General features: G+C 51.4%; 15 protein-coding genes across 15 annotated transcripts; 10 read left to right on the top strand and 5 right to left on the bottom strand.

The window, feature by feature from the left end:
* Positions 1-145: 145 nt before the first annotated feature.
* Positions 146-1,072, top strand: PtrM4_014930 (SPS1, Serine-threonine protein kinase; the record flags this gene model as incomplete). The annotated part of the gene is made up of 1 exon (XM_001931408.1): positions 146-1,072. The coding sequence occupies one exon, from the start codon at positions 146-148 to the stop codon at positions 1,070-1,072; it is 927 nt and encodes a 308-aa protein (XP_001931443.1).
* A 520-nt stretch (positions 1,073-1,592) lies between these two features.
* On the top strand, positions 1,593-1,914 carry PtrM4_014940 (uncharacterized protein; the record flags this gene model as incomplete). The annotated part of the gene is made up of 2 exons (XM_066103159.1): positions 1,593-1,691; positions 1,807-1,914. 2 exons carry the CDS (start codon positions 1,593-1,595, stop codon positions 1,912-1,914), a joined length of 207 nt encoding a protein of 68 aa, XP_065965361.1.
* Positions 1,915-2,147: 233 nt separating this feature from the next.
* Positions 2,148-4,030, top strand: PtrM4_014950 (BaeS, Signal transduction histidine kinase; the record flags this gene model as incomplete). The annotated part of the gene is made up of 5 exons (XM_001931409.2): positions 2,148-2,227; positions 2,288-2,538; positions 2,593-3,507; positions 3,554-3,706; positions 3,753-4,030. 5 exons carry the CDS (start codon positions 2,148-2,150, stop codon positions 4,028-4,030), a joined length of 1,677 nt encoding a protein of 558 aa, XP_001931444.2.
* Positions 4,031-4,627: 597 nt separating this feature from the next.
* On the top strand, positions 4,628-5,416 carry PtrM4_014960 (CheY, CheY receiver; the record flags this gene model as incomplete). Its single annotated transcript, XM_066103160.1, has 1 exon — positions 4,628-5,416. The coding sequence occupies one exon, from the start codon at positions 4,628-4,630 to the stop codon at positions 5,414-5,416; it is 789 nt and encodes a 262-aa protein (XP_065965362.1).
* Positions 5,417-5,812: 396 nt separating this feature from the next.
* On the top strand, positions 5,813-6,648 carry PtrM4_014970 (FabG, Dehydrogenase with different specificities (related to short-chain alcohol dehydrogenase); the record flags this gene model as incomplete). The annotated part of the gene is made up of 2 exons (XM_001931410.2): positions 5,813-5,871; positions 5,949-6,648. The coding sequence occupies 2 exons, from the start codon at positions 5,813-5,815 to the stop codon at positions 6,646-6,648; spliced, it is 759 nt and encodes a 252-aa protein (XP_001931445.1).
* Positions 6,649-6,909: 261 nt separating this feature from the next.
* PtrM4_014980 (RRM multi-domain protein) lies at positions 6,910-8,163 on the top strand (the record flags this gene model as incomplete). Its single annotated transcript, XM_001931411.1, has 1 exon — positions 6,910-8,163. The coding sequence occupies one exon, from the start codon at positions 6,910-6,912 to the stop codon at positions 8,161-8,163; it is 1,254 nt and encodes a 417-aa protein (XP_001931446.1).
* A 544-nt stretch (positions 8,164-8,707) lies between these two features.
* PtrM4_014990 (uncharacterized protein) lies at positions 8,708-9,763 on the bottom strand (the record flags this gene model as incomplete). The annotated part of the gene is made up of 1 exon (XM_001931412.2): positions 8,708-9,763. The coding sequence occupies one exon, from the start codon at positions 9,761-9,763 to the stop codon at positions 8,708-8,710; it is 1,056 nt and encodes a 351-aa protein (XP_001931447.2).
* A 543-nt stretch (positions 9,764-10,306) lies between these two features.
* PtrM4_015000 (uncharacterized protein) lies at positions 10,307-11,982 on the bottom strand (the record flags this gene model as incomplete). The annotated part of the gene is made up of 4 exons (XM_001931413.2): positions 10,307-10,349; positions 10,394-10,788; positions 10,834-11,301; positions 11,347-11,982. The coding sequence occupies 4 exons, from the start codon at positions 11,980-11,982 to the stop codon at positions 10,307-10,309; spliced, it is 1,542 nt and encodes a 513-aa protein (XP_001931448.2).
* A 709-nt stretch (positions 11,983-12,691) lies between these two features.
* PtrM4_015010 (DDE-3 multi-domain protein) lies at positions 12,692-13,666 on the top strand (the record flags this gene model as incomplete). The annotated part of the gene is made up of 1 exon (XM_066103161.1): positions 12,692-13,666. The coding sequence occupies one exon, from the start codon at positions 12,692-12,694 to the stop codon at positions 13,664-13,666; it is 975 nt and encodes a 324-aa protein (XP_065965363.1).
* Positions 13,667-13,970: 304 nt separating this feature from the next.
* Positions 13,971-15,665, bottom strand: PtrM4_015020 (uncharacterized protein; the record flags this gene model as incomplete). Its single annotated transcript, XM_066103162.1, has 2 exons — positions 13,971-15,347; positions 15,426-15,665. The coding sequence occupies 2 exons, from the start codon at positions 15,663-15,665 to the stop codon at positions 13,971-13,973; spliced, it is 1,617 nt and encodes a 538-aa protein (XP_065965364.1).
* A 635-nt stretch (positions 15,666-16,300) lies between these two features.
* PtrM4_015030 (uncharacterized protein) lies at positions 16,301-18,331 on the top strand (the record flags this gene model as incomplete). The annotated part of the gene is made up of 2 exons (XM_001931414.2): positions 16,301-16,919; positions 16,968-18,331. The coding sequence occupies 2 exons, from the start codon at positions 16,301-16,303 to the stop codon at positions 18,329-18,331; spliced, it is 1,983 nt and encodes a 660-aa protein (XP_001931449.2).
* A 2,105-nt stretch (positions 18,332-20,436) lies between these two features.
* On the top strand, positions 20,437-21,225 carry PtrM4_015040 (uncharacterized protein; the record flags this gene model as incomplete). Its single annotated transcript, XM_066103163.1, has 3 exons — positions 20,437-20,521; positions 20,574-20,819; positions 21,173-21,225. 3 exons carry the CDS (start codon positions 20,437-20,439, stop codon positions 21,223-21,225), a joined length of 384 nt encoding a protein of 127 aa, XP_065965365.1.
* A 240-nt stretch (positions 21,226-21,465) lies between these two features.
* Positions 21,466-23,420, bottom strand: PtrM4_015050 (PINIT multi-domain protein; the record flags this gene model as incomplete). The annotated part of the gene is made up of 6 exons (XM_066103164.1): positions 21,466-21,921; positions 21,991-22,301; positions 22,349-22,454; positions 22,509-22,915; positions 22,968-23,201; positions 23,276-23,420. 6 exons carry the CDS (start codon positions 23,418-23,420, stop codon positions 21,466-21,468), a joined length of 1,659 nt encoding a protein of 552 aa, XP_065965366.1.
* A 598-nt stretch (positions 23,421-24,018) lies between these two features.
* PtrM4_015060 (DUF2423 multi-domain protein) lies at positions 24,019-24,701 on the top strand (the record flags this gene model as incomplete). The annotated part of the gene is made up of 3 exons (XM_001931417.2): positions 24,019-24,187; positions 24,236-24,280; positions 24,502-24,701. The coding sequence occupies 3 exons, from the start codon at positions 24,019-24,021 to the stop codon at positions 24,699-24,701; spliced, it is 414 nt and encodes a 137-aa protein (XP_001931452.1).
* A 570-nt stretch (positions 24,702-25,271) lies between these two features.
* Positions 25,272-26,771, bottom strand: PtrM4_015070 (BetA, Choline dehydrogenase and related flavoprotein; the record flags this gene model as incomplete). The annotated part of the gene is made up of 1 exon (XM_001931418.2): positions 25,272-26,771. One exon carries the CDS (start codon positions 26,769-26,771, stop codon positions 25,272-25,274), a length of 1,500 nt encoding a protein of 499 aa, XP_001931453.2.
* Between the last annotated feature and the right edge of the window lie 1,012 nt (positions 26,772-27,783).

A 27,783-nucleotide genomic window follows, 5' to 3' on the forward strand; every position in this document is an offset into this window, starting at 1 on the left:
AAACGAAGGAACTTCAAGTAAGGCCAGGGCGGTATCATATATCAAGAATGACCTGGTGTTGGTAGACTCTCTCCTTGATGGCGACATAATGCGGGCCACTTTCCGATCACTTAGGCTTGATGGAGTTTGGTATGCGGAGACGAAAATGACTCGTAGCCGTAAGCCCGACACAAACCCGTTTTACTGGGATGCACCGCCTCGCAAGATCGATATGAAGATTGTGCGACCCACGTACAAAGCAGCGGAGATGACATGTGCCAAATTTAGCAACAGGGATCACTTGTTTTTGAAGGAGACGAACATGTTGCGATACGCCAACTTGCTCTTCGGTGGCTTAGTCCGTATCAAAGATATCGTTGTACGCGAAATCGAGACGTGTGAAATCTTACGCAAGCATCCACATCCTAATATTTGTCGCTACAAAGGAGTCGATTATAACCAGCACTTTGAAGTGACTGGTCTTCTGTTTGATCGCTACGACACAAACTTACGGGACTTTGTACTAGATCAACACCATTTTGATGTTCGGAAATGCATGCGGGACATCTGGGAAGGTCTGGCACATATGCACTCTCTAGGTCTCGTGCACTGCGACATCAAACCGTGTAACATTCTGGTCAATATCGCAGCGCAACGCTTCGTCGTTGGTGACTTCGACTCTACGCACAGAAATGGCGCACCATTAGAAATCAAGTGGGGAACGGAAGGCTGGACTCCAAGGGCAGGCCAGACAGATGGTCGTGCGGCTTTCGAGATTGACTTGTATGCTTTTGATATGCTGAAGGCTTGGATCAAGGCGAAAGGAAACGGAAATCCGGTGAAGGGAAGTAGGTACATGCGGACGATGGAGATCCTGGAGAGGGCGAAGAAGCAGATTGAAGACCAGAACGAGAGGAGGAGGAATGTGCAGTCCAATTTAGGCGCGGCCACGGAAGCTTCTCGCGCACAGGTTTACAGGGCAAAGGTTGAAGTACCGCGCAAGATGCAATTGAGTGTTTCATCTGATGCCAAAAGGGCAGAAGCTAAGCAGATTCGTAGGGGGGACGAAATGCGCCTGAGGTTTTATGGATAGGGGAGCAGACGTCAAGTTGGCACTGCAGAAGTGGGAGGCCAAAGTCCGGAAGTCCGCGCATCCGCCGAGAGGCTACGGCGTGGTGAGCAGGGGGTTGTTGTATACAACTATAGGGCTATGTGGGGGTTCATTATCTTTCATTGCCGCGCTATCCGGTGCGACGAGATCGGAAGCAATTGGGGAGGTATCGCGACCTGTGATTCCCAAGGTTCCTTGCTGGTCGTTGCACGTGACTCAGACCCATGTATGTACGTGGTGTAAGTTTCGGTAAATATGTATGTACCCCAGATGAATTATGGTGCATATTATTTCAGCTTATGAATTTGAACTCGTGGCTGAAATGCCTTTCTAGGTATAGTATTTGAAGAGTATCTATCGTGTTCAAACTTTAGCATGGAATGACGTTGGCCATGAAGTCACACGTCGTACCTACGTGGTAATGTAAGCGAGTCGTGGCACGTCAAGGCCGACGCATACTCTCTATCGTGCATGGTGTAGAGACGCCACCATCGTGACGAAGATGGTTGTGGGCTCGTTTACTCGTTCCGTGGCCAAGTTTAGCCTCTTTGCGGAATCTCTGGCAAAAATGAAGGCATACGAATATGACTCGGTTACCAAGGTAAGTGGTTGCGACCAGAGAAACAGAAATGTCAACTTGGATAAGCGGGCACAATGACGTGCCGTTCTCAGTGCACTTACACTGCAGGCTCTGACCGTCACCAAGGCTACAGTAGGTTAGCACGCTCAATCGCCGATCAGGCCCAGCTAAGCAGGCGATTCCTGCCCTGCCAGCATGCACGGCGGCTGGAAAGAGGGCATTGGATTGGGATCTACCGGCCTAGACCGCGTGGGCCTTTGTTCTCATATGTCCCGTCCATGGTCCCCTCAGCAACTCGACGTTCTCGGCTTCTCAGTTTGCCTCTTACCATGTATCCGTCAGGCACGCGCTCGTGGGGTCGTGTTCGTTGAGTCTGGATCCCTGATATGACGTCACGCGGCTCTCCATTCTCTGAGAAGGCTTCTTCGCACCCGCTATTCTCGTTGTAAGACACGCCGAGCGCATTGCACCAGCGCCATGGAGAACCTCGACAAACTCTCGGCGACGGGGCTTCCCATATTCGACCTTAATGAGGAGAATCTGAACCGCAAAGACTGGTGAGCCTGCGCCAACTCAGCTTGCGCCCCTCATTGTGCGCCAATACTGACAGTGGCCAGGGCGAAGACGGCAATAGGTACACGCGACTCGTGGCCCACTGCTCTGACATGTCTTGTCAACACATGCGTGCTGCCCATGCCCCATTGTGCCGCCATCTTCTGGGGCAAGGACCTGACAGTAATCCACAATTTGGCCTGGGAAAAAGCGCGGGGAGGGCTCGATGGCCAGGCCACCAATGCGCGCGACAGCTACGATCATGAAGCACTTGGCACCCTGAAGACAGTGCTGCGAGGGCGAACGGTCAAGGTAGGTAAGCATCAAACCATGTCCTCGCAGTCTATGAGGCCGAGACTGACGCGTGTAGCGGCCAGGTATTTTCTCAAGAGCGTACCCGAGGACAAGAGCATGCAACTGCTCCTCAGTACAATCCTCGACGAAAGCGGCACGCGCCAGGGTGTGCTGGCCCAACTCCTAGAAAACCAAAACGTAGACCACTACATGCCCATTGAAGGCTTGGACGAACTCTCACGCCAGCATCAAGGAAGGCGACCCAAAGATGGACAGAGCCACCAGTCTGGCAAGCACGCCAAGACAGAGCAGGCCGACTCGATGCAGACCAACATGTTCCAGCGATTCGCCGAACTATTGCCCAACGGCCTAGCCATTCTCGACAAAGACGCCGAGGCCATCTTCGTCAACGACGGCTTCTTCAAACTCACAACCAACAAGGGCAACAATGAGTTCCGCGCCTGGCCCGAAAGCATACATCCCGACGACTACGAAGACGTCATGTCGGCCTACCGCAAAGCATTCGAAAGCCGGACAGAGCTGCAGATAGAGTTTCGGTGCGACGTTGTGGAGCCCGCCGAGAGGCAGGGCGAGCAGTGGCGGCTGTTTCTGCTAAAGCCATTGAGTGAAGAAGCCGATGCCGGCTATATCAGCGCCGTCATCGACATTACCGACATCAAGCAGGCCCAGCTGACACAAGAAAAAGCTGCAAACGAGGCCAAGGAGCGCAAGGAACAGCAGGAGAGGTTTATAGACATGGTTTCACACGAAATTCGTAACCCACTTTCTGCTGTCTTGCACTTGGCCGAAGAAGTGAAGGAGGTCACCAAAGAGATTTCCATCGACCATGACGACATCCGCGACCAGGTAGCCGATATTCTGGACGCGGCCGATACCATACTCTTGTGCGTCTCGCATCAAAACACCCTTGTAGACGATATTCTATCCTTTTCCAAGCTCGACTCCATGATGTTATCCTTGGTGCCTCGCCGTAAGTTTCCGCAAACATCGTTGCATCATTCGCTGAAGTATTGTAGAAACAAGACCTAAGTGGGAGTTTTCGCAAGCACTCAGAGTGTTTCATTCTGAATTCAAGGCGAAGAACATTGATTTTCATTATGCCATGGATGTCTCGTTTGAAGAGCAAAATGTAGACAATGTTGTCGCGGATCTCAATCGCATGAAGCAAGGTAGGATTCTCTGCATTTGGCCAAAGCCCACGCTAACACCTTGTAGTCCTGGTCAACCTCATAACCAATGCCATAAAGTTCACCTCTAGGAAAAACGGGGAACGAAAGATTACAGTCTCCATGGGCGCTTCTGTGAAGCGCCCCACGTCTTATCCTCCCAATGTCATCTACTTTAGTGAGGAAAAAGAAGCCTTCCATCTCAACTCAACAATGACCTCAGAGTGGGGCGCTGGCGCCGCCATGTACTTGATGGTTGCTGTCAAAGACACTGGCATAGGTATTAGTAAGGAAGGTCAAGCCAAGTTGTTTGAGCGTTTTAGGTAGGGCATCTACGTGGCTTATTGAGCCTCGTGAAACTGACCGTCCAACAGGCAAGCGACTCCGAAAACCCAGGAAAGATACGGCGGGTCAGGGCTGGGACTATTCATATCACGCAAATGTGAGTTGCCGTGTGTGCACTTGACCTAGTCTCCAACTGACTTTGAAACAGTATGTACTTTACACGGGGGAGACATAGGTGTGAGCTCCAAGGAAGGTGAAGGTTCCACGTTCGGCTTTTTCTTCAAGGTCCGTCGCGCGACAGGAGGTTACGACGATGATCGACCAACGATTCCATCCCGAAGCAACTCTGAATGCTCGACTTCCTCGAACCGTCCGTCAGAGAATGGCTCGAAACCGATCCGTCCCGGTTATAGTCGTGCCAATTCGAATCTCCTGCCCATTAAAGAGCGGAATAATGAAAGACCTGAAGCGAGGACACACTTGTCCAGTCATGGAGGAGTAGACACGGATGATGTCGATCCATCGCTCAAAGATCCGCCTGTGGAAGAACGACCTGAGTCGCATCCACAATCGCATGAAGATGCACGCTATAAAGAGACCCAGGAGGCCACTAAGAATCTCCCTTCAAATCAACCACACATGGAGAGGAAACTGCCGGATCTGAAGAGAGGGGAGACTTCACGACAAGAAGAAGGCGCCAAGGAAATATCAAGATCACAAAGCGATCAACGCTCCGAAGACAAATATACACTTCTTCTTGTAGAAGATAACCTGATCAATCAGAAGGTGTTGCGGCGTCAACTTCAATCTCGTGGATTCGAGGTTTTCATAGCGAACAACGGCCAAGAAGCCATCGATGCTGTGGCTGAACGTGGGGAAGCAAACAATGGCCCAGGCGATCGAAATTACTTTGACTGTATACTCATGGATCAGGAAATGCCTATCAAAGATGGTAATGCCGCGACACAAGAGATCAGGGTACTACAAGATGAGGGCAAGGCTGGATATAGCCATATCTTAGGTGTCTCAGCAAACGTACGGGAAGCGCAGACTAATAGTATGCGCGAGGCTGGCATGGACGATGTCATCTCTAAGCCGTTCAAGGTGGATGATCTGGTGCGCAAGGTGCAAAGGCTAGTACGTGATAATGGCGGTAGTGCAAAGCATGACAATAGACCAAACGGAAACTCAGCACCGGAGAAGGTGGAGAAGGATGATGAGAAGAAAGGAAGAACCGACCTCCACCCACGAAACGATGATGGAAAGAAGGGTGAGGCCGACTCAGATAACGAGCGAGACAATAAACGCAGGGGAGGATCAAGGTCGCGGGCCAACGTTAAGGAAGGGTCTGCCATGACACCACAGACAGGATCGACACCAGAAGAGGTACAGAAGCAGCAGAAGCAGAGGCAGCGACAAGAAACATGAGTGCTTTTGCTTTCACGCTTGCCCTGAACTCTGTATGCATTGTTTGTGTTATTTGACTCTGCTGGAACTCTGTCAGCTCAAGACTGCATTGCATGGTGTTCCGGATGGGTTATCTGGGCTGGCACGAAATGGACGATTGGATGGGCAGTATGGATACACGACCTACATTCATAGGGGGACCATAAACTTTATACCATCTCTAGACCGAACGTGAATATACTTGGCTTGATCATGGCGACCAGAGCGGAGATAAGACTGCCGCGCGAGTCATGCATATGACATCCCACTTCACCCCACTTTCCCTAGAGAAGCATCACAATCATCGTCATGATGTAAACCACTTCTGTTCTTTTGCTTGAAACTGCAATACATCCGCACCAGCACTTCAAAAACAACATGGCGAAAGAATTCCAGGGCAAAGTCGCGCTCATAACAGGAGCAGCAAGCGGTATTGGGTACTGTACCTATTCAACATCCCATGTCTTTCTTCTCACCGTTTGAAATCTAGAAACTCAGCTAACATATACTCCAGCCGGGCAACGGCCCTCAAACTCTCCTCCCTCGGCGCTTCCCTCTCCCTCTGCGACCTTGACGCCTCAAAGCTCGAAGCCGTGGCCGCCTCATGCAGCACACCGAGCCACACCTCGCGAGTCGACGTGAGCAGCAAAGAAGACGTACAACGCTTTGTATCAGTAGTATTACACACATACGGGAGGCTCGACTACGTTTTCAATTGCGCCGGCGTGAACCCCACCAGCATTCCACTCGAGGAAACCTCCGACGAATACTGGGATAAGCTCGTAAACACAAACCTCAAAGGCGTCTTCCTTGTCACTCGCGCCTGTCTCCCGCATCTCCAACGCGGCGCTGCCATTGTAAATGTCTCCTCTATCTCGGGTATCCGTGGCTCTGCGCTACAGTCTGTGTACTGTACTACCAAGTTCGGACTGATTGGCATGTCTAAGTCGTTGGCACTGGAGCTGGGGCCTAGGGGTATCAGGGTGAATTGCGTGGCGCCTGGATATATCGATACGCCGAGTAATGCGGGTATTGTCAAGGGTGGGGAGGCGATAGAGAGGATGAGGAATGGGAATGCGTTGGAAAGATTGGGAACGCCCGAGGAAGTAGCAGATGTTGTGGCGTTTTTGTTTGGGGAAGGGGCGAGGTATGTTAACGGGGCGGTGGTGGAGATTGATGGGGCAATTAAGATGAGTAGTACTACTAGCAAATGAGACAATGACAATGGACTTCCCGAGTTTGGAGAACGACTTCTTTATGTGTGGAATGGTGGTGATTGTATGCAAAGTTCAGTATTTGCGTATGTTTATATGTATCGGTGGTGTCTAACGGGAAGTCGACATCTCAGTGAAACCACGCTGTCACGTGCGTGATCGGCAGGCCAGCTGCGCTAGCGCCTCCGTCGCATGTCGAAAGTTGCGTCGCGACCAGAACTCTCTCAACTTGACTCCAACACCAACACCAACACCATAACAATGGCTGACGTAAAACCCTCTCCCGCGATGCTCGACATGGAAGCCAAACCTGCACTCGCGCCCGACACATCCCTCGAAGCCACCACGACGTCAACCGACCTTGTCCCCACGACAGACCAAACAATCATCACCACCAACGCAGACGGCAAAAAAGTCAAAAAGATCATCCGCCGCAAGCGCCGGCCTGCGCGCCCCCAAGTCGACCCCGCAACCCTCAAACCGCAAGAAATCGCCCAAACAGGAAACATCTACAACGTCTGGTACAACAAATGGTCTGGCGGCGACCGCGAAGACAAATACCTCTCTCAAACCGCGGCGCCTGGCCGCTGCAACATTGCAAAAGACAGTGGCTACACCAAAGCGGATAAAACACCCGGCTCCTACTTTTGCCTCTTCTTCGCACGCGGCATGTGTCCGAAAGGTGTAGACTGCGAGTACCTGCACCGTTTACCCACTGTCACAGACATCTTCCCCAGCAACGTGGATTGTTTTGGGCGTGACAAGCATGCTGATTACAGAGACGACATGGGTGGTGTAGGTACCTTTCAGCGCCAGAACCGCACCCTGTACATCGGCCGCATACACCCTACTGACGATATCGAAGAAGTAGTTGCGCGCCACATGCAGGAATGGGGCGAGATTGAACGCACGCGTGTGCTGACGGCACGTGGTGTGGCGTTCGTCACGTATCTCAACGAAGCCAACTCGCAGTTTGCAAAGGAGGCGATGGCGCACCAGGCGTTTGACCACGGCGAGATTCTCAACGTGAGATGGGCAACTGTAGACCCGAATCCACAGGCGGCAAAGCGCGAGGCACGGCGTATAGAAGAGCAGGCCGCGGAGGCGATAAGAAAAGCGCTGCCGGCTGCGTATGTAGCAGAGCTTGAGGGCAGGGACCCCGAGGGCAAGAAGAGGAGGAAGATGGAGGGCAGTTTTGGTTTGCAAGGATACGAAGCACCGGACGATGTGTGGTATGCAAAGGAAAAGGCAGAGTGGGAGGACAGGAAAAGGATTGAAAATGGTGGTGGTGGGGAGCACATGATGATTGAACAGGGCCATGAGGAGGCGGCGTCGGCACAGCAGAATGCGTATGCCGCACAGGCTGCCCCACAGCAGGATTCTGGAAACAGTGGTATTTTGTCTGGTGCTACGCTTGCGGCCCTGAAAGGGTACACGGCTACGGCGTCGAGTAGCAACAAACGGCCCGCGCCCAAGGCGGGGCTGTTGGTAGATTATGGCAGTGATAGCGATTGAGTGTTTGAGACGACGTGGGCAAAATGGGAAGGGGAAAGGGGTCCTTGTAATATAGCATAGGCATTCAATTGCATAGGGTTGGCGTTTTGAGATTATTGTATCTTGAAAGAATATGATATCCTCTTTTGTATCAAGTGTTGGGTCTGCTTTGCGATTTTCGACTTTTGCCCCATCAGTGCGCATTTTGAGATCATCACAAGTGCACCTAGGTGACATGAAATACGTGACACCCTAGTATCCGAAAGCTACTGTAGGCGCTAGATACATCTATTAGGAATGGAATAGTGGGTTTTACCTGCACTGTCGCTATTATGTCACCTAGGTGAGTGAGAGAATAGAGCAACGCATTCCGACTACAAAAGACAAAAACACAAATTAATGAGCGTGTCTAAAAAGAAATGAAGCCAAAGGCCGCCATATATCAGCCCAACAGCTGAAGTGACGAAAACCCCTTCTATCCAATCATCCGATCAGGAACCCAACGTACGCAATATCCTTGCTCGCTGTGCAAAGCCATCGTTTCCTTGGTTCAGAAACCAGTTCCTCAGAACGGCGCAACGCCCTCCCGCTCACACCCAGACAAAAACTGATTCCAATCGGTAACAAGACGCCTACCAGCCCACGTGCTCGTAACATGCTCCGCACTCCCTTCACTCGAGCTCTGTTCAACTTGACCATCAAGACCATACCCATATGCACCCACACTCCCATCCTCACTCTGTTCATCATCTTTAAGAACGACTTCTTCGACATCGCGGAAAAGTCGCTTGGCGGCAGCAGCCTCGCCTACATTCGCGGTACCGCATCCAAAACCGCACACGCGACGGCCGCAGGGACGCCAGAAGCGGTACTCGGCTACTTGAGGTTCAGAGAGGGGAGGAACGCCAAGGAGACCAGAGTCGACGCTGCGGTTGGATGTGTAGAAGAGCATGGTGCCTGACGGATCGATGGGGGATGTAGCTTCGGACTCTACGCCGTTGGCGATGTGGATAGATGGAGCTGGCGGCGAGTGTGGAGCGGTGGAAGAGAAGGATCGTATGGAATAAGGTGGTGAAGCAGGGTATGCGTTGATGTTACGGGAGTTGGGATGGTCAAGACCGGGCCCTGGATCTGTAACAGATGTGGGCGAGAGTTCGGGGAGACCATGCTTCACAGCCAGTTTGTTCAGCATAGCAGTACGTGGAGACATGTGATGAGAGGGGCTGGTGGGAGGGCTCGCAAGGCCTGTAATGTTGCGAGATGATGCAGACGGGGTGCGGGGTGTGCTATGTAGTGGCTTTCTGGAGACGATGTTGTCAATGAGGCCTAGCTGCGATGCAAAATGGCTGTATCCGTGGGACTCGCAACGCCGTGAAGGCCCACACATTTCCGAACCATCGATGCTCATGGGAGTGGCAGTGCGACCCGCGGGGGTTATAGCGCGTGGTGTCATGTGCCCGCTTCCGGGGCCATAAGATGGCGAGAGGTATGGTTCTTCCGCATTCATAGCAGGAGATAGTGGTGTGGGGAAGCCTGGGTATTTCCTCCCAACATCCGTCAGGAGCGACAGATGCGGTTTAGTTGCACTAGGCAGCGGCAAGGCGTTATTTGGGGCGCCCATGTTGAAAACGGGACCGCTACCTGTGCATTGTGGCGTGCTATGGAATCCATTTGTAGTCCCATCAAAGGCTCCTATCCATGAGGGCAAGCGGTCATATTCGGCCGAGGGCATATGCTGGAAAGAGCTATTGGTGAAGACACTTGTGGGACTTGTGGAATAGTTACTGCTATTGGAGCCGACCGAAGATCCTTCACTGGTGATACGGCGTAGAGCTAGAGCAGTGAAGGTATTCATCCGTTCTGATCGTGCAAATCTGGAGTCGTCGCAAGACCAAAGTCCGCCATACTGCTGCCATGGGAAGGTCTGCAGGAAAACGTCTTCTGGATAGACATCGTATCCGAGGGTACGAGCACGGAAGAATACGTATACGAAACGACAATCAGGAAATTGACGAAGGACCTAGCAGGTGAAAGTTCAGCACAAGTAATCAGAGTTGCTCAATGGTTTAAATGCAGGAAAGCTGAAGCGTGGCATAGGGACAATGTGATAAGGAATGTGCCGGGTATCGATCTATATGCAGAAGAACAGGCTGGGAGTGGATGCTCATACATCCCAGGCTGGGAAAAGAGGCGGAGTTGCCGTGAGCCTGCATTCATCAGCGTTGAAGATATGGGTGTTCATAAGACTCACATAAGAATTTCAAAAGCAGCATGCTTTTTGAGTTTGCCAGCGCCGCGTCGATATGCGTATAGAACCTCCGGTCGAGCACTCTTGATGTTCTTCCGGCCAAGCAGCTTATGCATAGCAGGGCTAGTGGAATACATGGGATCGAAGACGACAAGATTGCAATTGCCATCATAGTGGCGTTCAAAACCGATGATGGTGGTTGAATGGCCTGGCTGTTGAAGATATATGGGCGGCAAAAGGGTTTTGTGGACATTGGAACCATCATTGACAGCTGCCCGGGTAAAGTAACGTTCCATAGCTGCGAGAAGTGCTTCGTGGGCAGGTGTGCCAGTTTCTTTGTTATCACTGAACTGTTCGACAGCACAATTGATCTCTGCATTTAGGAAGAAAGCTTGTGCCTACATCAAGTTAGCTTCGCAGCAAATGGAAAGAGAAAATTGTACCTCTGGCGTGCCGATGTATTTTCTGGTATCCCGGATGCCACCCGTTTGGATGCGACCAATCTGATTGATGCCGTGATCCCAAGCATCTTCTATATGATTCTGCATCTTCAGGATGCTTGGAAGCCTTCCTGGAAACTCTTCGTATCCCTGAGCTTTCGCACCCTGAATGTAGGAAAGCAACATGTGTATGTTCCGGTAACCACAGAAGCCACCTTCGTTTGGAGTTTTGCCAACGTGGAGTGTGGAAGGGTGACAGTAGTAAGCGTCCTTGACAGTACGATCCAAAGCAGATAGTTGAGCGAGGATAGGTATGATACCAGGCGTCTCGTTCTGCACCTGCTCGTGCTTGATAAGGCGTCCGTCTCGGCCGATCCGATTGACGTTGATGATCTTCGGACCAGCATCAAGCTGATCGTGCAGCCACCTAGGCATACGTTTTTCCCAGGCATAAGGTCCGAGTTCGGATTTCTAGCAATATTAGCAAAGGTAACAAGACACGGACGGTGTACGGACCCCAAGACGAGCACTCTTTACTGGTGGCTTGACAGTCTTGTCTGACTTTGTGAAAGGGTTGAACCCCATGATGCTTCTGCCAATCGTGCTCTTTTCACTGTCGTCGGTATCGCGCCTGTGGCGGTGGGAATGTTTCTTCGCTTTGCGCTCATGGCTCTTGGTTGCCTTCTGGGCTTCTGATGAGTCTGTGTCCAGGTTGTGCTCAACAGATGCAGCCTTGGTGCGGCTCGTACGGGACCGGCGAGTAGATGTGGAGCTGTGCATATTGTGGGATGAATGATGAGAAATATACTTTCCGGTGGTCTCGTCGAATGATAAAGTTTCTGCGTTGTGGTAATCGAGATGGTCGTTGAAGTCGGAAAAGGGAACAACTTCGGCACAGTTTGTTTTAGGACAGACCATGGAGCTTTCTTCATGGTCAGAGTCGTCGGAGGAAGTCGTGTCCTCGGCATGCTGCGGATTTGAGGAAGGCCTGGGTGGTAATGAAGGTGGCAACGGTTCAGGATCGTCTTTAATTATGAAAGGGGAGTCGGTGGTATGCACCTGCTCAAAGTGCAGCTGGAGGATGTAGTCATCTTTTGGAAGGACAGTAAATGGACACATGGGGCACTCTAGCAGCTCCATCTTGCTCGACATGACTGTGCAAGTGCTATCCTAGACGCAGGGACTCTTAGGGGGGTCTGCTGGAACCCAAGAATTGTAATGAGCAAAGATTGAGGGGGTATCACTGCCAAGTCCTAGGGAAACGGTCACCTCGTGCGTGTTGGGCTGACTTTGCTGTCGCGGTTGCTGTGTGCTTGCGTGGCTTAGCATGACGAACGCACTATGGATAGCAAGGAAACGACAACGAATAAGGTTGACAAGAAGCACACATACTGCGAGCAAGTTAAATAAGGAGCGACGGCGTTGGCTAGTGCATGACGACGTTGTCGGTCAGAACACGGTGAAGGCTGATGTGAAGAAGGTGCGACGCTCGTGGGCAGTCAAACAGAAAGAATCACACCCGGGACGCATATGCCAAGTCTCGTGACTACAGAAGCTGCATTATGAGCGTGTGCGATTAGGTTTACCGCTACTGTTCAATCGTGTGATATGTTGGTCTACATGTCGGTGTGAAGAGGCTTAGGCTCATTGTTGTTATGGGTGTTTCTCGAAATACCTTGAGCCACCTGGATCTGGTTGGCTTGGTGGCCAAGAACATCAACTCCTATAGTAATTTGTTAGTAAATCGATGCAGCCACGCTTTCTAACACCCACAACGTATTTGAAGTTCATTGTTTGCTGCGATCGCCTCTACTGACTCGCGTTTTTGGTGTTGCAATTTTCTCGAGCCCATCTCATCGCGATGCCAGGCACCGGCCACCGCTTGCAGCCCGCTGTTCTCCAGGCTATCCTCGACCGAATTGCTGCCTGCGAAAGTGATCGAGCCATCTCTAGAGCTACAGGTGCGAGCCGTAACACAGTAGCAAAGCTGAGGTTGAGCTTAGAGTTTTGGGGCGTGCCTTATCCGCCGCGCTGCGTTCGACTTGGGCGGCCATCTATACTCCGGCAAGCTCAGCGCGAAGGCCTTCAGGCATACCTCAATGGCTCACCGGGCGCATACATGGATGAGATGAGGGACTTCTTGTACGACGAGTACGACGTTAGGATAAGCCTTGCGAGCGTTTACCGAGAGCTAGAGAAGATGAGATGGTCTCGCAAGCTTGCAACAAAGCGGGCAAAGGAGCAGAGTGAGCCACTCCGCCGCCTCTATCTTGCCAGGATGGCGCAACACTATAAGGCGGAGCAGATCGTTGCGTTGGACGAGAGCGCCTGCAATGAGCGTACGGGCGACCGCAAGTATGGCTGGTCTCCAATCGGGGAGCCGGTGGAGCTATCACACAGCTTCAGGCGATCAGAACGGTGGTCGCTGCTGCCAGCCATGACGATAGATGGCTACATAAGCTATAAGATCTTTCAAGGCGCGATTACATCTGAGATCCTAGAAGACTTCTTAGAGTTTCAAGTGCTGCCGTTCTGCAATCCTCACCCAGGGCCAGCCTCAGTAATCGTGCTTGATAACGCCTCCATCCATCGATCAGAGCGTGTACGGGTGCTTTGCCAAAGTGCTGGAGTACTCCTTGAGTATCTGCCGCCATACTCACCAGATTTCAACCCCATCGAGAAGAGCTTTAAGCAGCTCAAGGGGTGGATGAAAAGGAATTCAGCGCAAGCGGAGAACTTCATTGACTTTGGGGTCTTTCTTGAGTATGCAGCGCAGCTGGTGTGCTGTAATATTAACTGCAGAAGCTGGTTCCATAGGTGTGGCTATCCCTATTAATTGTGCTTTTAAATGGATGCCACAGTACGTTTCTATAGGTAGATGATACCATACAAATGCGAACGATTACACCTTAATGCGCAACCCACAAAAGCGATTTAATAATTCTAAAAAAATAAGAGCTATTTCTATACATATAGAACTATCTTAGGAAGTTAACCTGTTATAATCGCATAACGTTGTAGTGTTGTACATAGGGCTATCCAAATAGACTATTGTTGCAGCGCATTTGAAACGCCTGAAAAACCTCAACACTATAGCGGGCACGGGCCGCTGTCACCAAAAACGCTCAGGCCACTAAGCTTCAAGCATTCTCGCCATCATCCTCCACAACACTGCTAGACGGTTCAACCACCAATTTCTTGCGCGCAATCTCCTCTCTTTTCTTACAACGTTCGACTCGTCTCCAGTTACGATCTGTGAGACCCTGGTACCCAGCTTGCCATTCTTTTGCAGTGTTTTGTAGCGTGAAAAACCAGCCAGGAGGCTGCTTGAAATGCTGCGTCCACAACTTCAAGATATCACCAGATGGCTGCATCAAGAGGTTGATATCCATAGCTCCGTCAATAACAAGAGTCTTATAAAGCTCGTTAATGTCCTCTCCAACTGTAGGAAATTTTAACTTAAGGTAGTTAAAGAAATTACTAGTATGCTCGTTAATCTCCTGCTCATGATCATATCGGATAGGCGCCCACTGAGATGCACTAGATACCTCAGCTCTTGTTATCGTTGGTGCAGCTGCCTGCAAGTTAGACTCCTGTTGAGGTTGCCTGTTCATCCGCTCAAGCTGTCCAACGATGAGCAGTTTTGTTAAGCTTTTGATATCATCGTCGCCATCTCCAGCCGCCCGCAACTTGCGCGTTTTCTCATGCACCCGCAGGTCCTTTGCTCTCAAAATTGCAAGCCGTACATCATCAGATGGCTCATCGTACGTTGCCCTTCTCGCTGTAATTGCTCTTGCCCACATGGAGATAATGTTGCCGTTGACAAAGAGGTGATCTTCGAAGCGCGCTGGCTGCCTCGCTGTTGGCGCCATCCAGCAGCAATAAGGATAGTTCTCGCAATGGGTATCTGTACAGCGCCATCTATCCCGGATAGCAATAGCATGCCCGCTACCTGCTTGTTCAGCTGCTATTACACCAGCAAGCCCCTCCTCTTGAATCACCGTTGCGGTGCGTCGACGAGGACCGTCGACAACCGTTGGCAACGGCTGCTGCTCCCCTGGAATTTCAGCCAAGATGAGCTCGAAATCGACGTTTACTGGCTCGCTGACATAGTTATCAACCTCTACAACAAGGCGCTGAAAGCTATTCCACGTTGCATCAACACCTCGCCGCAATCGCTTTATCGCGCGCTCGCGTTTGGCCTGCTTAGCTGGGTAAACAACAGTGCAAACAGATGAGATCTTCGCTCTTTTTGGCCGTAATTCTGCAACAACGTCATCTACCCACTGCCATAGGTCGTCGAAATGCAGCGAGTACAGCCGTACGCCGTGCTCGCTATCGGCAGCTTCAGGAATAAAGTGTTTCTCCATATCACCACCAAGGCAAGCCCTCCACCTAACGCGCAGTACAGGATTAACCTCATCCTCTAGCGCTTGCGATGAGCGAGGCAGCCATGGAGTGCCTTCTTGACGTCGGTACGCTGGCTCTCCCTCATCCTCAACACTACCGGCAGCGCCCTTAGCAGCGATCTCATCCTCATCCTCAGGCAGCGGATCGCCATCTCCATCCTCGAAAGTATCCTCATCCTCGCCAACGATATCTTCAGCTTGCGCGGAGGCAGCTGTTTGGGTGGCTTGCAGCTCAGGCTCGGACAACGGGCTTTGACGGCGCGGCGGGGCAGTCGCTGGAGGCGACGGCAGCGCCTCACGGCGGACACGTTTAGGCGTTAAATGGGTAGGATTTTGTCTAGTTGCTGGCGCTCTACGCTTCTGGGAGGACGGGTTAACGCCTTGATCGAATGGCTGCTTCGGCTTACGCTGGCGCTTGGGCGGCATCCCAACAGCAGCTAGATTGAGCTCGCAACAAGCTCCACACAAACAAAACGCTATACACGAACGATTTAGAGTACAGGACTAGCTTCATGGGCTTCTGGAGGTGGGAAACGGCTGCTGCATTAATTTACTAACAAATTACTATGGGAGTTGATGTTCTTGGGCACCAAGCTAACCAGATCCAGGCGGCTCAAGGTATTTCGAAAACCACAATAGCAGGCGGGTCCGAGCGAAGGGTGCAGCCTCGGATAACATGCAGGCTGTAAAAGTGAACCATGTCTCGTCTTGACAGTCCGTCTAGGTTTCTGACTAGAAAAGAGCCATATGTCATGATTCTCGCAACTGGTGTGTCAAAAGGCACTTGGTCAATGTTGTTCAGAGAGGGCATACATATATGTAGGATCACATGAGCTACGTCACCAACTAAGAGTCGGCAGCCAAGACTGGAAGATGAGCCGCGGAATTTGACGGCGCACGACGCCTCACAGAAGTTTCCCCCAATGTTGCTTCGGACGCCATGTACTCGACGCATTGGCTTGACATTGCCATATCGCAAGAAATGGCGACACATTCCACTGCGATGGTACACGTCGACAAGTCCAGACGAACCGGCGTGGTTCCAGGAACTGCGCGCCGAAATGCTGCAGCGAGACGTGAAGCATTTTCCTGATCACATTACCAACCAACACGAGTTCCGGCTCAGCCAAACCCTTATGGGCTTCTTGCCTCAGGAAGCGTGTATTACACCTGGATATAAAAAACCTGTTATACCTGTTGGCCATCACTTGATCTGGTTCAACGCAGCCATAGCCACAAACGAGCTGCTTCCCGATGGAACCGACGCATTGCAGAGCCCCGGTGGTCCCTGGGTGCGACGCATGTGGGCAGGCGGCTCTCTTCAGGTGAAGGCTGATGCTTATTTCGACAAGTCCCTTGGCTTCGTATTGGATACACCCATGTTGGGCACAGAATGCATCAAAAAGGTCGAGCTGCGGGGAGAGGGTGATGCTGCCAAAATCTTTGTCACAGTCGAACGCCGCTTCGCCCGTGTCGACCACTTGGCGAAAAGCTACACAGAAGAGCATGGCTCGTTAGGAAGGGCGACGGGTCTAGAGAGAGTCCAAGGGTATTTTGCAGAACAAATCCGTAAAGACGAGGGCTGGGGTCATGCCTTGTTGAAAGAGGAGCGCAACCTCGTCTTCTTCAAGAAGGTCGCTGCAGCCGAGGCGCGAAATGCTCATGTCAAGTATCTCACTCGTGCGTATTGTTGATCCTGCCTGACCACCGCTCACTGACTGTCTACAGCTCCTGGTGAACGTAACTTTGCGCATACACTTACCCCCAACCGTACCCTTCTGTTCCGCTTCTCCGCCCTCACCTTCAATGCTCACCGCATCCATCTCGATCCTGACTATGCCCGCAAAGTCGAAGGCCATCGTAATTTGTTAGTCCATGGCCCCTTGTCTTTGGTACTGCTCCTGCAAGTCTTCAACCACCACGTGGCCAAGGAGACGGAGGGAATGCAAGTTGTCGAGTCTATCGAGTATCGCAATCTCTCCCCGCTTTACTGTGACGAGGAGATGCGCATATGTGGCTTCAAGAAAAAGACATTGTTCAACGGTGCCATCTATGATGTATGGATCGAAGGACCTACCGGTGGTGTTGCTGTAACAGGCACTATCTACACAACCATGCGCGAAAAGGTGCCACCTCCATCGGACCCCAAACCCGCCCCCCAAACCAACACTACAATTCTCACCAACGATCCGCCCATTCTTCAATCCCAGGCTATGTTCACCCCTCAGTCGAATAGCACAACAAGTTCAGCTGGTTCAGAACAGCACATTGTGCCGGAATACAAGGCTTCCTTTATACGGCTGGAGGATGAGGTTTTGCGACGTCGCATGCACAAGTCCCGGAGAGACGCCGATAAGGCTGAAACCAAAGCTGCTAAGAAGCAACAGAAGCTGTTGGATAAAGCGAAAAAAGCAGCCCAAAAGGCAGCTCAACGAGAGAAACAAGCAGCTAAGAAAGCGATGGTATCGACATCTACCAAGCTCGAGGCTTTGTCAGAAGCGCACGATTCAGCTGAGCCGGATACTACCCCAAGTCATGAATCTGCTTCAAGCGCTGATCCCTCAGGCTCAGAGCCGGCTTCTGAAACCGAGCACCCAAACGAACTGTCTTCGCCGCCTTCTACGAGCTCTGGGCGACTTTCCAGGCCCCAAGGTGAGAATGCCGAAACCCCAACTTCCTATGAAACCACTTCTCAACCACAATATAGAGAAGTAACCCCAAGTTCAACGCTTGCGCCCAGTCTGGCATACGATAGCAAACCGCGTACGAGATTACGAGCCTACAAATTCATCGTCAATCAATCTCCTCCTCCCACTATTCGTGTTGTCAAAACTCTTAGACCGGCAAAGCCGACAATATCGGTCCTTACTAAGAGAATCATCCATCGTCTCACTCATCGTTATAAGTCACCAAAGATGGACATCAAACCTATCCCGCTTCTTCGAAAACACGCCACCAGGGACCGTAGGAATCCCGACGTCACGGCTGCACGGTATAGCAGGTATCTACAACAGGGAGTGAGGCTGTTTGACACGCCGTCGATAAGGTATATCACTCCTCTCAAGGAACCTGGGTATAGAGTTCGCCGATGATTCACTCTAGGCCTACTCTTGGGCTTATTCCATTTGCACATATTGTATCATTAATGTGGCCCATAGAAAGTGCTACTCTGGCATTAGAATAACTACGTTTCCCACTCTGCCATTCCAAACGCTACCCTCTCTGTTGCAGTGATTTTACCAAGCAATCCAACCGCTGCGACTCTGAGGAGCATGCTTGTTCCTAGGGCAGATCCGCGAAGATTTTGGAATAGGCGTTTGGGACAAGTGATGCGTTATGAGGGTGTTGGGATTATGCTGGCATGAGAAATTGGGAGTGAGGAGGCGCAGGTTTGATCTGTTCCATGCAAAGTTTGGGCGATGGGTAGGTTGGCGCGATTCGTTACGTTGAAGTTGAGCGTGCGTGCCGGGAGAACGCGATTTCTTTGACGAGTGCGTACTCCGGGGTTGACTGAGACATTGGACAGCTTCTTATCTTTCTCTTTTTTGTTTTCTAGACGCGGATATATCTTGTAAGCCCTATCCCTTCAGATGCGTATTCCACGGTTTAGACTCACGGAAAGATAAAGTTCCGTACTGCGGTGGCCGATAGGAAGCATACACTTTTTGCCAGCTCATTTCGTGTATGAGCTACTGAAGCAGCTTCTCATTGATACCCTCCTTCAAATTCACTTCCGCTTTCTCTTTCTTCTGGTGCAAATAGTGTGCAGTTGCACAAGAGATTGTGTACAAAAGTACTCCGGTGAAGACACAAATCGACATGTTGATATAGATAGAACGTTGTTAGAGAGGTAAAGCTAAGACTAAGATGTTGGAGATGGTATCTTTCCATGTGCGCGAATAATATTATATATATATTCATCTTGTACTCTATGGTACCATGGTATAGATGCTTGCTCGTGTACCAGAAAAAGTGGAGACGTGCCGCTTAAGTTACCTGATCTACCAAAAAATCCGTTGGGGAACCAGAAATCTTGTCCGAATTATACATTTGTGCTTTGGGAACCAGCTGAAAACTTCCATATCCAGAAACACCGTCTTCATCATAGCACTGCAAAGGCCCCGGAACCCTAGAAGCGTATTTTAATTTCAAGCAGTCGCGAGTCTTGATGCTAGAAGCGATACTTGTAAGCATACAGCAAATAACCGTGACATGGTTCTGGTAGCCACCAGCCTTCGATCATCTTAGATACCCCACAACTAGAAGCTCACACGTATTCATAACTTACTGTCCTATAAACCGTAGAACGCAATTAGCATTCACTGCTTTGTTAAAGGATCAGAACGTTCCGATTCCGAGCCCGATTTCCGGTCGGGACTGTGAGGGCCGGGACCCGCGACCTGCATTAGCGCGAGCCATCACGAACTTCACACCCCCCTACTTAGAAATACTGGATTCCCTTTTTTTCGCATAGTAATATTGCTTATTTGCGTCCTTCTTGGTTGTACCATGGATGGGTTTTTTATTTTTTCAGCGCGATCGCAGCTCGCGCATTGACTGTATGATTTCGTTAGAGTACTGAGTCTTTATCGTAATAATGCCCAGTCTTGTCAAAGAGAAGACGCATTCATGGGTACTAACTTATGGAGTATCAGTTTTTTTTTACGTGTGCAAGTATATAACGGCTGTTGTGTGTAAGCATTGCAATACCTCGTGGAGATTTCCTTAGAGTTCATATGTCTGATAACAACTTGTATTTGGGTTTAGAATGGATCGGTAGGCCTATCTCAGGTGAATATTTGAAGCTATCTCCATGTCGACTTCTCTGATCGTCCTCTGAATATTTGAATAATTGAATTATTGCAACAATCCCCATTCACCGCGTTATCTTATCTTATTATGTGTTCTGCACCTGCAATGGACGCTATTTCCATACACTTATTGTCATGGAATCTGGAAGTAGCCAATGAGTGACGCTGAATATGTCAATACTTAGTATTGTACTGGAGACAGAATAGGAAATCACCATCTGTTTGCTAGGCAACTGCACCCAGCTCCAAACCCTCTTCCAGCTTCAGCCAACAACATCACCAACTACTCAACACACAGGTTACCAATTCAGCATCATATCGAAACGGACGCATACTACCAAAGCACGTACGAGCCGCTCGTCGGACTCCTGGCCTTCATGTTTGACATGGGCTTGTTCCTGTTCGGCTTGGCCATGGGCATCGCGATCAGCCTTGCGGCGTCATCCCGAAAAGTCGAAAAGCAAGGCCCAGGTACGCATTCAAGGTTATTCATCTTTGTATAGTCATTTCTAACAAAATAAAGAAGTATCCATGAGCGGGAAAGAGCTCAAAGAGCTTCTCGAAGATACCGTGTGTGGCGAGATCCAGAGGCAACTGGCGGTGCGCGAGAGTGAGCGGGCTGAGGCCCTCGAAATCATACATCAGCACGAATTCCGCATAGCGGCACTAGAAGATGACCACAACAAGGCGATGAGGGAGATTGGCGCCCTTTACGCCACCGCCAATGCCATCAAATCATCCACTACAGCCGACGAGACCCTCCCGACATGTCCCCAACCCCCGATTTTCTCTTTTCTCTTTTCGCTCCCCGCTCCCTACTTTCACTATTCACATCCAAATCCACTTTGTTTGTATCGAACGAGTCCGCTTACACGCAAACACACACACAGGAGAAGCAAAGCAACCATCTCGATAGCTACACACTACACGCTACACGACAAGAGAGCGCACTCACGCACGCACCATGCTACGTACGTATGTGTGTATCGATCAATTTCCCCCTCACCCAAAACCTCCATGATAACGCCGGTCCCATGAGCAAGATAGATTGATCATGATATATCGCTCCCACACACCACCCACATGCCCAAACGCCTCGCACTAAATCTCCGAAATTATCAGACTACACGAACGAACGGAAAAAGAAGACGAAAGAAGAAGCAAACATGTTGTAGGGTGCGAGAAAACTCCACTTTCGAATGATCTTTTGCCGTACGAGACTTTATACGCAAAAGGTTATAGTCCATCGGGGTTTCCTCATCGAGTAGGTGTGTGGGGGAGGGGTTTGGACAGATTTTTGTCATACTACTTCCGTCAAAATCTGGATTTCCTCTGCAAAGCCGGGGGGCGGTGTTAGCTGAAGAACGCTAGTCATACAGGAATGAAAGATACAAAAAATGCGCGAAACATGCAAATCAAGGGGGTGAGTCAATATATGTAGGGTATGAGGCGCTACCCTGTCCGGGATAAGCTGCTCGTGAAGCAGGCTGTGCTGGCCGATATGACATGTACCCATTCCGTGCTGGCGGTGTAGACGGGGGCCGGGGATAATCAGAGCGCACGCTGGCAGACCCATTATGGTAGGCTGGTGGCAGTGGACGACTATTTGTGGCAGGGTGGGTCCCAAGAGGAGGCAGCTGATACCGACGTGATGTATCAGGAATGCTATTAGGGGTAGTGTACGCTACCTTTTTTGTAGGCCTAGGCGGCTCATCGTCATCGCTCAGCGTCAAGTCCACCACCTCTGCTGTTCTCTTTTGGCCGGAACGGGGGGCTGTAGACGCTTCGCGAGAAGGCAGCGGGGGCGTGGTGATTGAGGTAGGGGTGGGGGCAGCTTCGCTTTTGATGGCTTGAATGCGGTAATCGGGGATCTCAACAAGGTCATCTTCGCTATCGTCGTCGTCGTCGTCGTGATGGTGGTGGTTCTGTCTGGGTTTCACTTCTTTCTCGGTCGACCACTCGCCACTTGGCTTGATGGTGACTTGGTCGGTGTTCCGGGCCTTGTTCAAAATCTCTTCCACATATTGATCGACAGCTAGAGCCTCGTAAGATATAGTCTTGTTACATATCGGACATGTCCATGTTGGCGCTTGCTCCTGGAGTTGCAGGAAGGAGTCGGCATCAAAGCATTGGTTGTGTGTGCACACAGTCGACCTGCATGGCGTGACGATTCTCAGAGTGGAGATTGGATCCTTCAGTGACATGACAGATGAGCCTACTTCGATGTCGGGGTCGTTTGCCTTTTTCAACACTAATCATGTTAGCATGCTGGCTATCAAGTAAGAAGCATGATCGTACTCTCGCTCAGCACAGACTGTCTGGTTATGACATTGCGTTGCTTGATACGCTGCGTCAACTCGTCGATTGAATACTTTTGCACTAGATAAATGAACAGGTTGTACTTCTACGTTTCAGTCAGCTCGAGTCAGGCGTCAGGGATCAGGGGGGGATAGGAAACCTCTGGACGTGCCTTTTGCGTCAGGGCATAGGTGATGTGAACAGTATTGCGCTGATTGGCGATCTTTGTACGCACAAAGTCGGTGATGTCAACTGGACGCGTGGAGCCCGGTTTGTTCTTCAAGCCTTTGTAGTTGGCCTTTACTTCTTCTTCATTCACCTTGACCTCAATCTGGGATGGGAAAGAAATATCTAGACGGGTATAAGGAGCAAGTGGTTGTTCGATGGCAGAGAAGAGCAATAGTCGCATAGATGACTCGTCCTTTAAGCGCCTGCATACGCCCTCGTTGAGATTGAGGGATTTAGTGAGATGGTTGCGGTGGCTTGGGGATGCTTCTAGAGTCATACCGCCTAGAACCAGATCGCGGATAACGAAGAATGGGGAGTCTTTGAAAAAGGTCATAGGCGCTAGCGCAGTCAGTATTGGGGTGGTTGCATGGTCAAGATGACGAAGACATACGAGGCGGTACTGAAGGCTGGTCACGCCCATATGGCAGGTATGGCCGGGCAGCGCCGTTGGCCTGGTATCCGTTGGCCATGCCGTAGCCGTTTGGAATGGGCGGGGCAGGCTGGGTGTAGGGAGGCGCTACGGGGCTGCTGGTGGCTGGCGGAGGCGCTTCTCCACGGTGTTGGACACGATATTGCAGGCGTCGCAATTGCTCGGCGTCGCTTTTGGCGAGGGCATTGGAGATGACTGGTGAAGGTGAATCAGCAGGTGTACCGGCGGCCACGCGCCCCGGCAGCAGGACGGGAAGCAGAAACACGTACGGCCTATGACGCGAGCTTGCAATGCAGCCTTGTTGCCTGTCTGCGAGCTGCCCTCCTCCTTGAGGATCTTCTTCAGGTCGTTGTTAATCAGCGTCTTGGAGCGCTCGGATATATCAGCAGCCATTTGCTGTAGACTCGAGGCCATGGTGGGTGGTGCCGTCGCGGTTGAGAGGGCTGGCTAAGGTGGAGGAAAGGTGCAGACACAGATGCAGGGTGGGAGTGAAGCGCTACCGGGAAGGACTTGCTCGCGAAGGCATTTGGGGCTCAGTTTTCGTGGACCGTCTCTTCTGTAGCGACGTAGAGGGGGAGTGACTAAGTCAGTGAAGGGGAGATATGTGCCAGAGGCTTCTCGTTGGTCGTCGACTCGTTGGACGTCGGTTGCGACTGCCCCCAGATATCGGCGACGATAGACGGCACACAGCACAGCGCAGCGCAGCGCAGGTGCGGGAAAGCGGATGTAGGAGCAAACGCCTGGAAGTGATTTCTTTGGGTTATATCGCCGTCGACGTTGCCGGCGGCTCTCGCGGCGAGCGCATCTCCAGCTGCGTTTCCGAACCTCAGCGAGCGTCACTAGGCGAAGAACGCGACTTGGGCACGGGCCGGGCACGGCTTTGTCGCCACCAAAATTCCTCCATCTTTTCCCCACTTATGCCGAACGCTGAGCTTGGCCCAACTACACGACATTTTTCCGACATCCTCCCCAAAACACCACAAACCCCCAAATTTCATTCAAAGACACCAAAATGGCCAAAGGCGCACGAGCAAGTAGCAAAAAGGCGAACCGCACAAAGCTTCGCGCTCGAGTCTTCGGCCCTGTCGAAGCCGCTCGCGCTGAGCGTCTGCACGCCAAACTTCTCGAGACGATTCAGCAACCCAAGCCTGAAAAGACGCAAATGGACACCACCCAAGACAGTATGTCAATCGCATACCCTTCATCCACACACCTGCTAACTCCCTCAGCCAACACCACCGACGACGCATCCAAGGAGGAGGACTTGCCCAAAGGTTCGTCTATTCTCACTGCCCCAATACCGCGCTCCCTGTCCGATTCCTCCCACACCCATCTCGACTCTGCACAGGACTGTGACCTCAGGAATCTGTGTTTCCACTTGGGCCTGTGTTCCGACATTGTTGGCTTCACCGACAATGGCGACCTCAAGTTTGCCTTTGACCCGCTTCCTCCGCACTGGCTGAGTAAGACTCAAGGGCTAACTGTGTCTTGGTAGATATGGACGTCGACGGTGCCACCACCACCTCCTCTGAGGCCAAGAACTCGCGCAAGAACAAGGACAAGAGTCAGTCGCGCAAACAACTTCGTCGCAAGCCCCAGAACAAGGTTTCTTTTCCTGCCTCGCGTGGCAAGGGCGCCCTCAAGCCTTTTACCGGTGGTCGTAGTGGCGGTCGCATTGGCAAACGACGATCATGATTTACAATGTCCACGTTATTGGCGTTGATGGATAGCATTTTCTGGCGTTTAAAATATTTAGCTTTTCGGTAAAAGGTTTCATCTTTTGTAGAGATACCACGTCCACGGACATGTCTGTTTTGAGCTAAAATCTGAGAATCCATTTACATGTACACGTGTAATCATCACATACCACACGTCATGCATTCGATTCGTGTTTACATATAGTCTGTGTATCCTTGAACAGCGTATATTCATGTCTATGGAAAACCAATCCAAAGACACGAGTCACCTGATTGACTCAAAGTTCACTCTCACTTCTTGCTCCCTACTCCACTTATAATTGCATGTTTACGCCTCTTCCTTTCTTCTAAACTCATACTTTGATTCGGGAATGTTGAAGTGGAGCAGGCATCCAGGTGACTCGTGGCATGGCACATAGTCACTGCCACATATTGCGCCTTCCTCAATCTCACATAGCTCCTTCCCTATGCCACATACCATCAGTCCCTCACTACATAGCTACAAACGTCCATAGTCACATGACGAACCACAATACCTCAACATTAAAGACTATACACACAAACCACCCTATTCCCACCCCGCCCTCCCCTTGATCAAATCCGCTGCATTCTCAGCCACCGCATAAACCGTCGTACATATATGACTGGCCGGCAACCACGGAATCACACTCGCATCCACCACGCTCAACCCCTTTACCCCATGCACCCTCAAATCAGGCCCCACCACACCCCCCAGCCCCCTCGGTAACATAGCCGCCGTCCCCGACGGATGCGCAAACGTAGGCGTAAAAGCTCTTCTTAGATAAGCCTCTAGTTCAGAGTCACTGGTGACGTTTAACCCCGGTGCTACTTCCACGGCACCCACGTGGGCGAAAGCGGGCAAGGCGTGGAAGCGGCGCATGAAGCGTAAACCGGCAATGGCGGTTTTGACATCTAGGGGGTTTGACAAGGTGCGGAAATCTAGGACTGGCTGGTTGGCGGGATCGGTGGTGATTATGCCCACGGTGCCTCGGCTAAGCGGTCGCATCAAGACTGCGAATCTTAGGGGGCCGGCGGAGAATGGAAATTCGTAGGTTGCGGCGTCGAAACGGGCGAGGTAGGAAGCAGTGAGGTTCCGAAGCACCTTGAAGCCCGCATGGAGGGTGCTGTCGTAGTAGTCTGGGAGGTAGGGTGTTGGGTCCTGTGAGGAGATTTCAGAGACGAGGGTTGCCCAATTCTCTGGGTCTACGGTTCGTAAAGGGAGGAAAGCGGCTTGGTTCCCACGGGCGACTGTAAGGGGTCCGGTGCGGGAATTTTTGTATTCCTTCTCTGCTTGGGCGTAGAAAGTGGCGTTTGTGAGGAGGTCTTGTTGCGCCGGGGTGAAGGGATTGAGGGTGTAATTCCAGACGCCACCACCGAAGGCGTGGTCGGCGTAGTTGGCTCCTACACCTTGGAGGTGTTGTTTTAGTGGTATACCGGCCTTTTCCAGGATACTCTTTGGTCCAAGACCGGATCGCTGGAGTAGCCACGGTGTCCAGATTGCTCCAGTGGCAATAATGACCTCCTTCCTCGCCCTCACTACAACACTCTCTCCTGTCTCCCTACTCTTGACTTGCACGCCTTCGACCTCCAAGTCCGTACCCCCTTCTTTGAACAGAATCTCCATCCCTCGCCACCCCGTCAACAACACATAATTCTTCCTCTGCGCATACGGTTCATAATGCACCGTCGTAGCATAACTCCTCGTCCTTTTCACTGGATCCAACGCACTGGGCATGATAATCGCGCCCATGGCCCTTCCTCCCGCTGCCTCTTTCGGCTTCTCAACCCCCATCTCCTTGAACGCTTCCCACACCGGCTGCTGCCCCGGAAACTGGTATGGCGGAAAACTCACCTGCACCTCGCCCTTCTCACCATACGCAGCATCCACATCCCATGTGTAATTATATTTTTCGGCAACCGCCGCGCTGGGCGGCGTGAATGTTACGCTTTTGCGGAAATACGGGAGGAGCGAGTTAAAGGTCCAGTTTGAGTTGCCGAGGGCGGTCCACGCGTCGTAGTCGGCGGCGCTGCCGCGGTCAAAGGTCATGCCATTTACGGCACTGCCGCCGCCGACGAGGGCGTTGACCGAGACGCGGGTTGTGGCGTTGTTGAGGCTGGGGTTGGGGACGGAGGTTATGTTGTAGAGGCGAGAGGGTTGGGAGATGTGGGAGTCGTGGGGGAGGAGGATGCTAGGGGAAGGGGAGAGGGGGCCGTATTCTATTACTAGGACGGTGTCTGTTGGATTGTTAGAGAGTAGGTTAGATGTGTATGGGATGGTAAAGGGGGAGGATGGGACCTCACGTTTCCCATTCTCAGTCAACCTGTTTGCAACGGTAAGACCTGATGTACCTCCCCCAACGATAACATAATCATAGGTTGGTTTAGGTGGTAGTGTTATAATGTGTATTGCAGACACATACGTCGTCACCGTTAAAACACCAACGAAAAACCGCAAAAAGCTCATACTTGTAGTCTTGATACTCACTTCTCTTGCTCCCCTCCCATCAGGAACGCACACCACGCATGGGAGCTCTAGCCAACTTCTTATACCAATACCCATACCCGTACCCATACCCACAACACCTTGCATGTACAACACATATTCTCGGCTCTCCTGCACTTAACAGATTAAAACCCCCATACCACATACTAAAAATCAGGGATACGCATCCTCCACATCTACGACCGTGCGGCACAGTCGTGAGAACGCACATCGGGTGAACCACGTCCTCGGAACGCTCCTTCCGCGTCTGCTTTACATGCCTAATAGTTTAGTTATAGGCTGATATCTGACAACGGCACGTTGGAAGGAAGTAGGCGTAAGCTGCAGATTCTGGCGGAGAGGGAAGGGCGTTATCCGGTGTGCGTTAACTGCCGATGTACGTCTTGAACCCGAGGAGCGGGGAGCAGAAGCGGCTTGGCTTTCGTGTTGACCCTGGTAGGAGTAGAGTGGGAGATTTGGCGGCTAAACTGTTGCTAGGTATCATCGTATTTGCTTGATTTCGCGCAAGTTGATGATCGCGGTATATATAAGATGGTTGACCCGGAGGTTTTCAATG

The sequence above is a fragment of the Pyrenophora tritici-repentis genome, chromosome 1, assembly GCF_003171515.1.
Source record: "Pyrenophora tritici-repentis strain M4 chromosome 1, whole genome shotgun sequence".
In the NCBI taxonomy this organism is placed as follows: Eukaryota; Fungi; Ascomycota; class Dothideomycetes; order Pleosporales; family Pleosporaceae; genus Pyrenophora; species Pyrenophora tritici-repentis.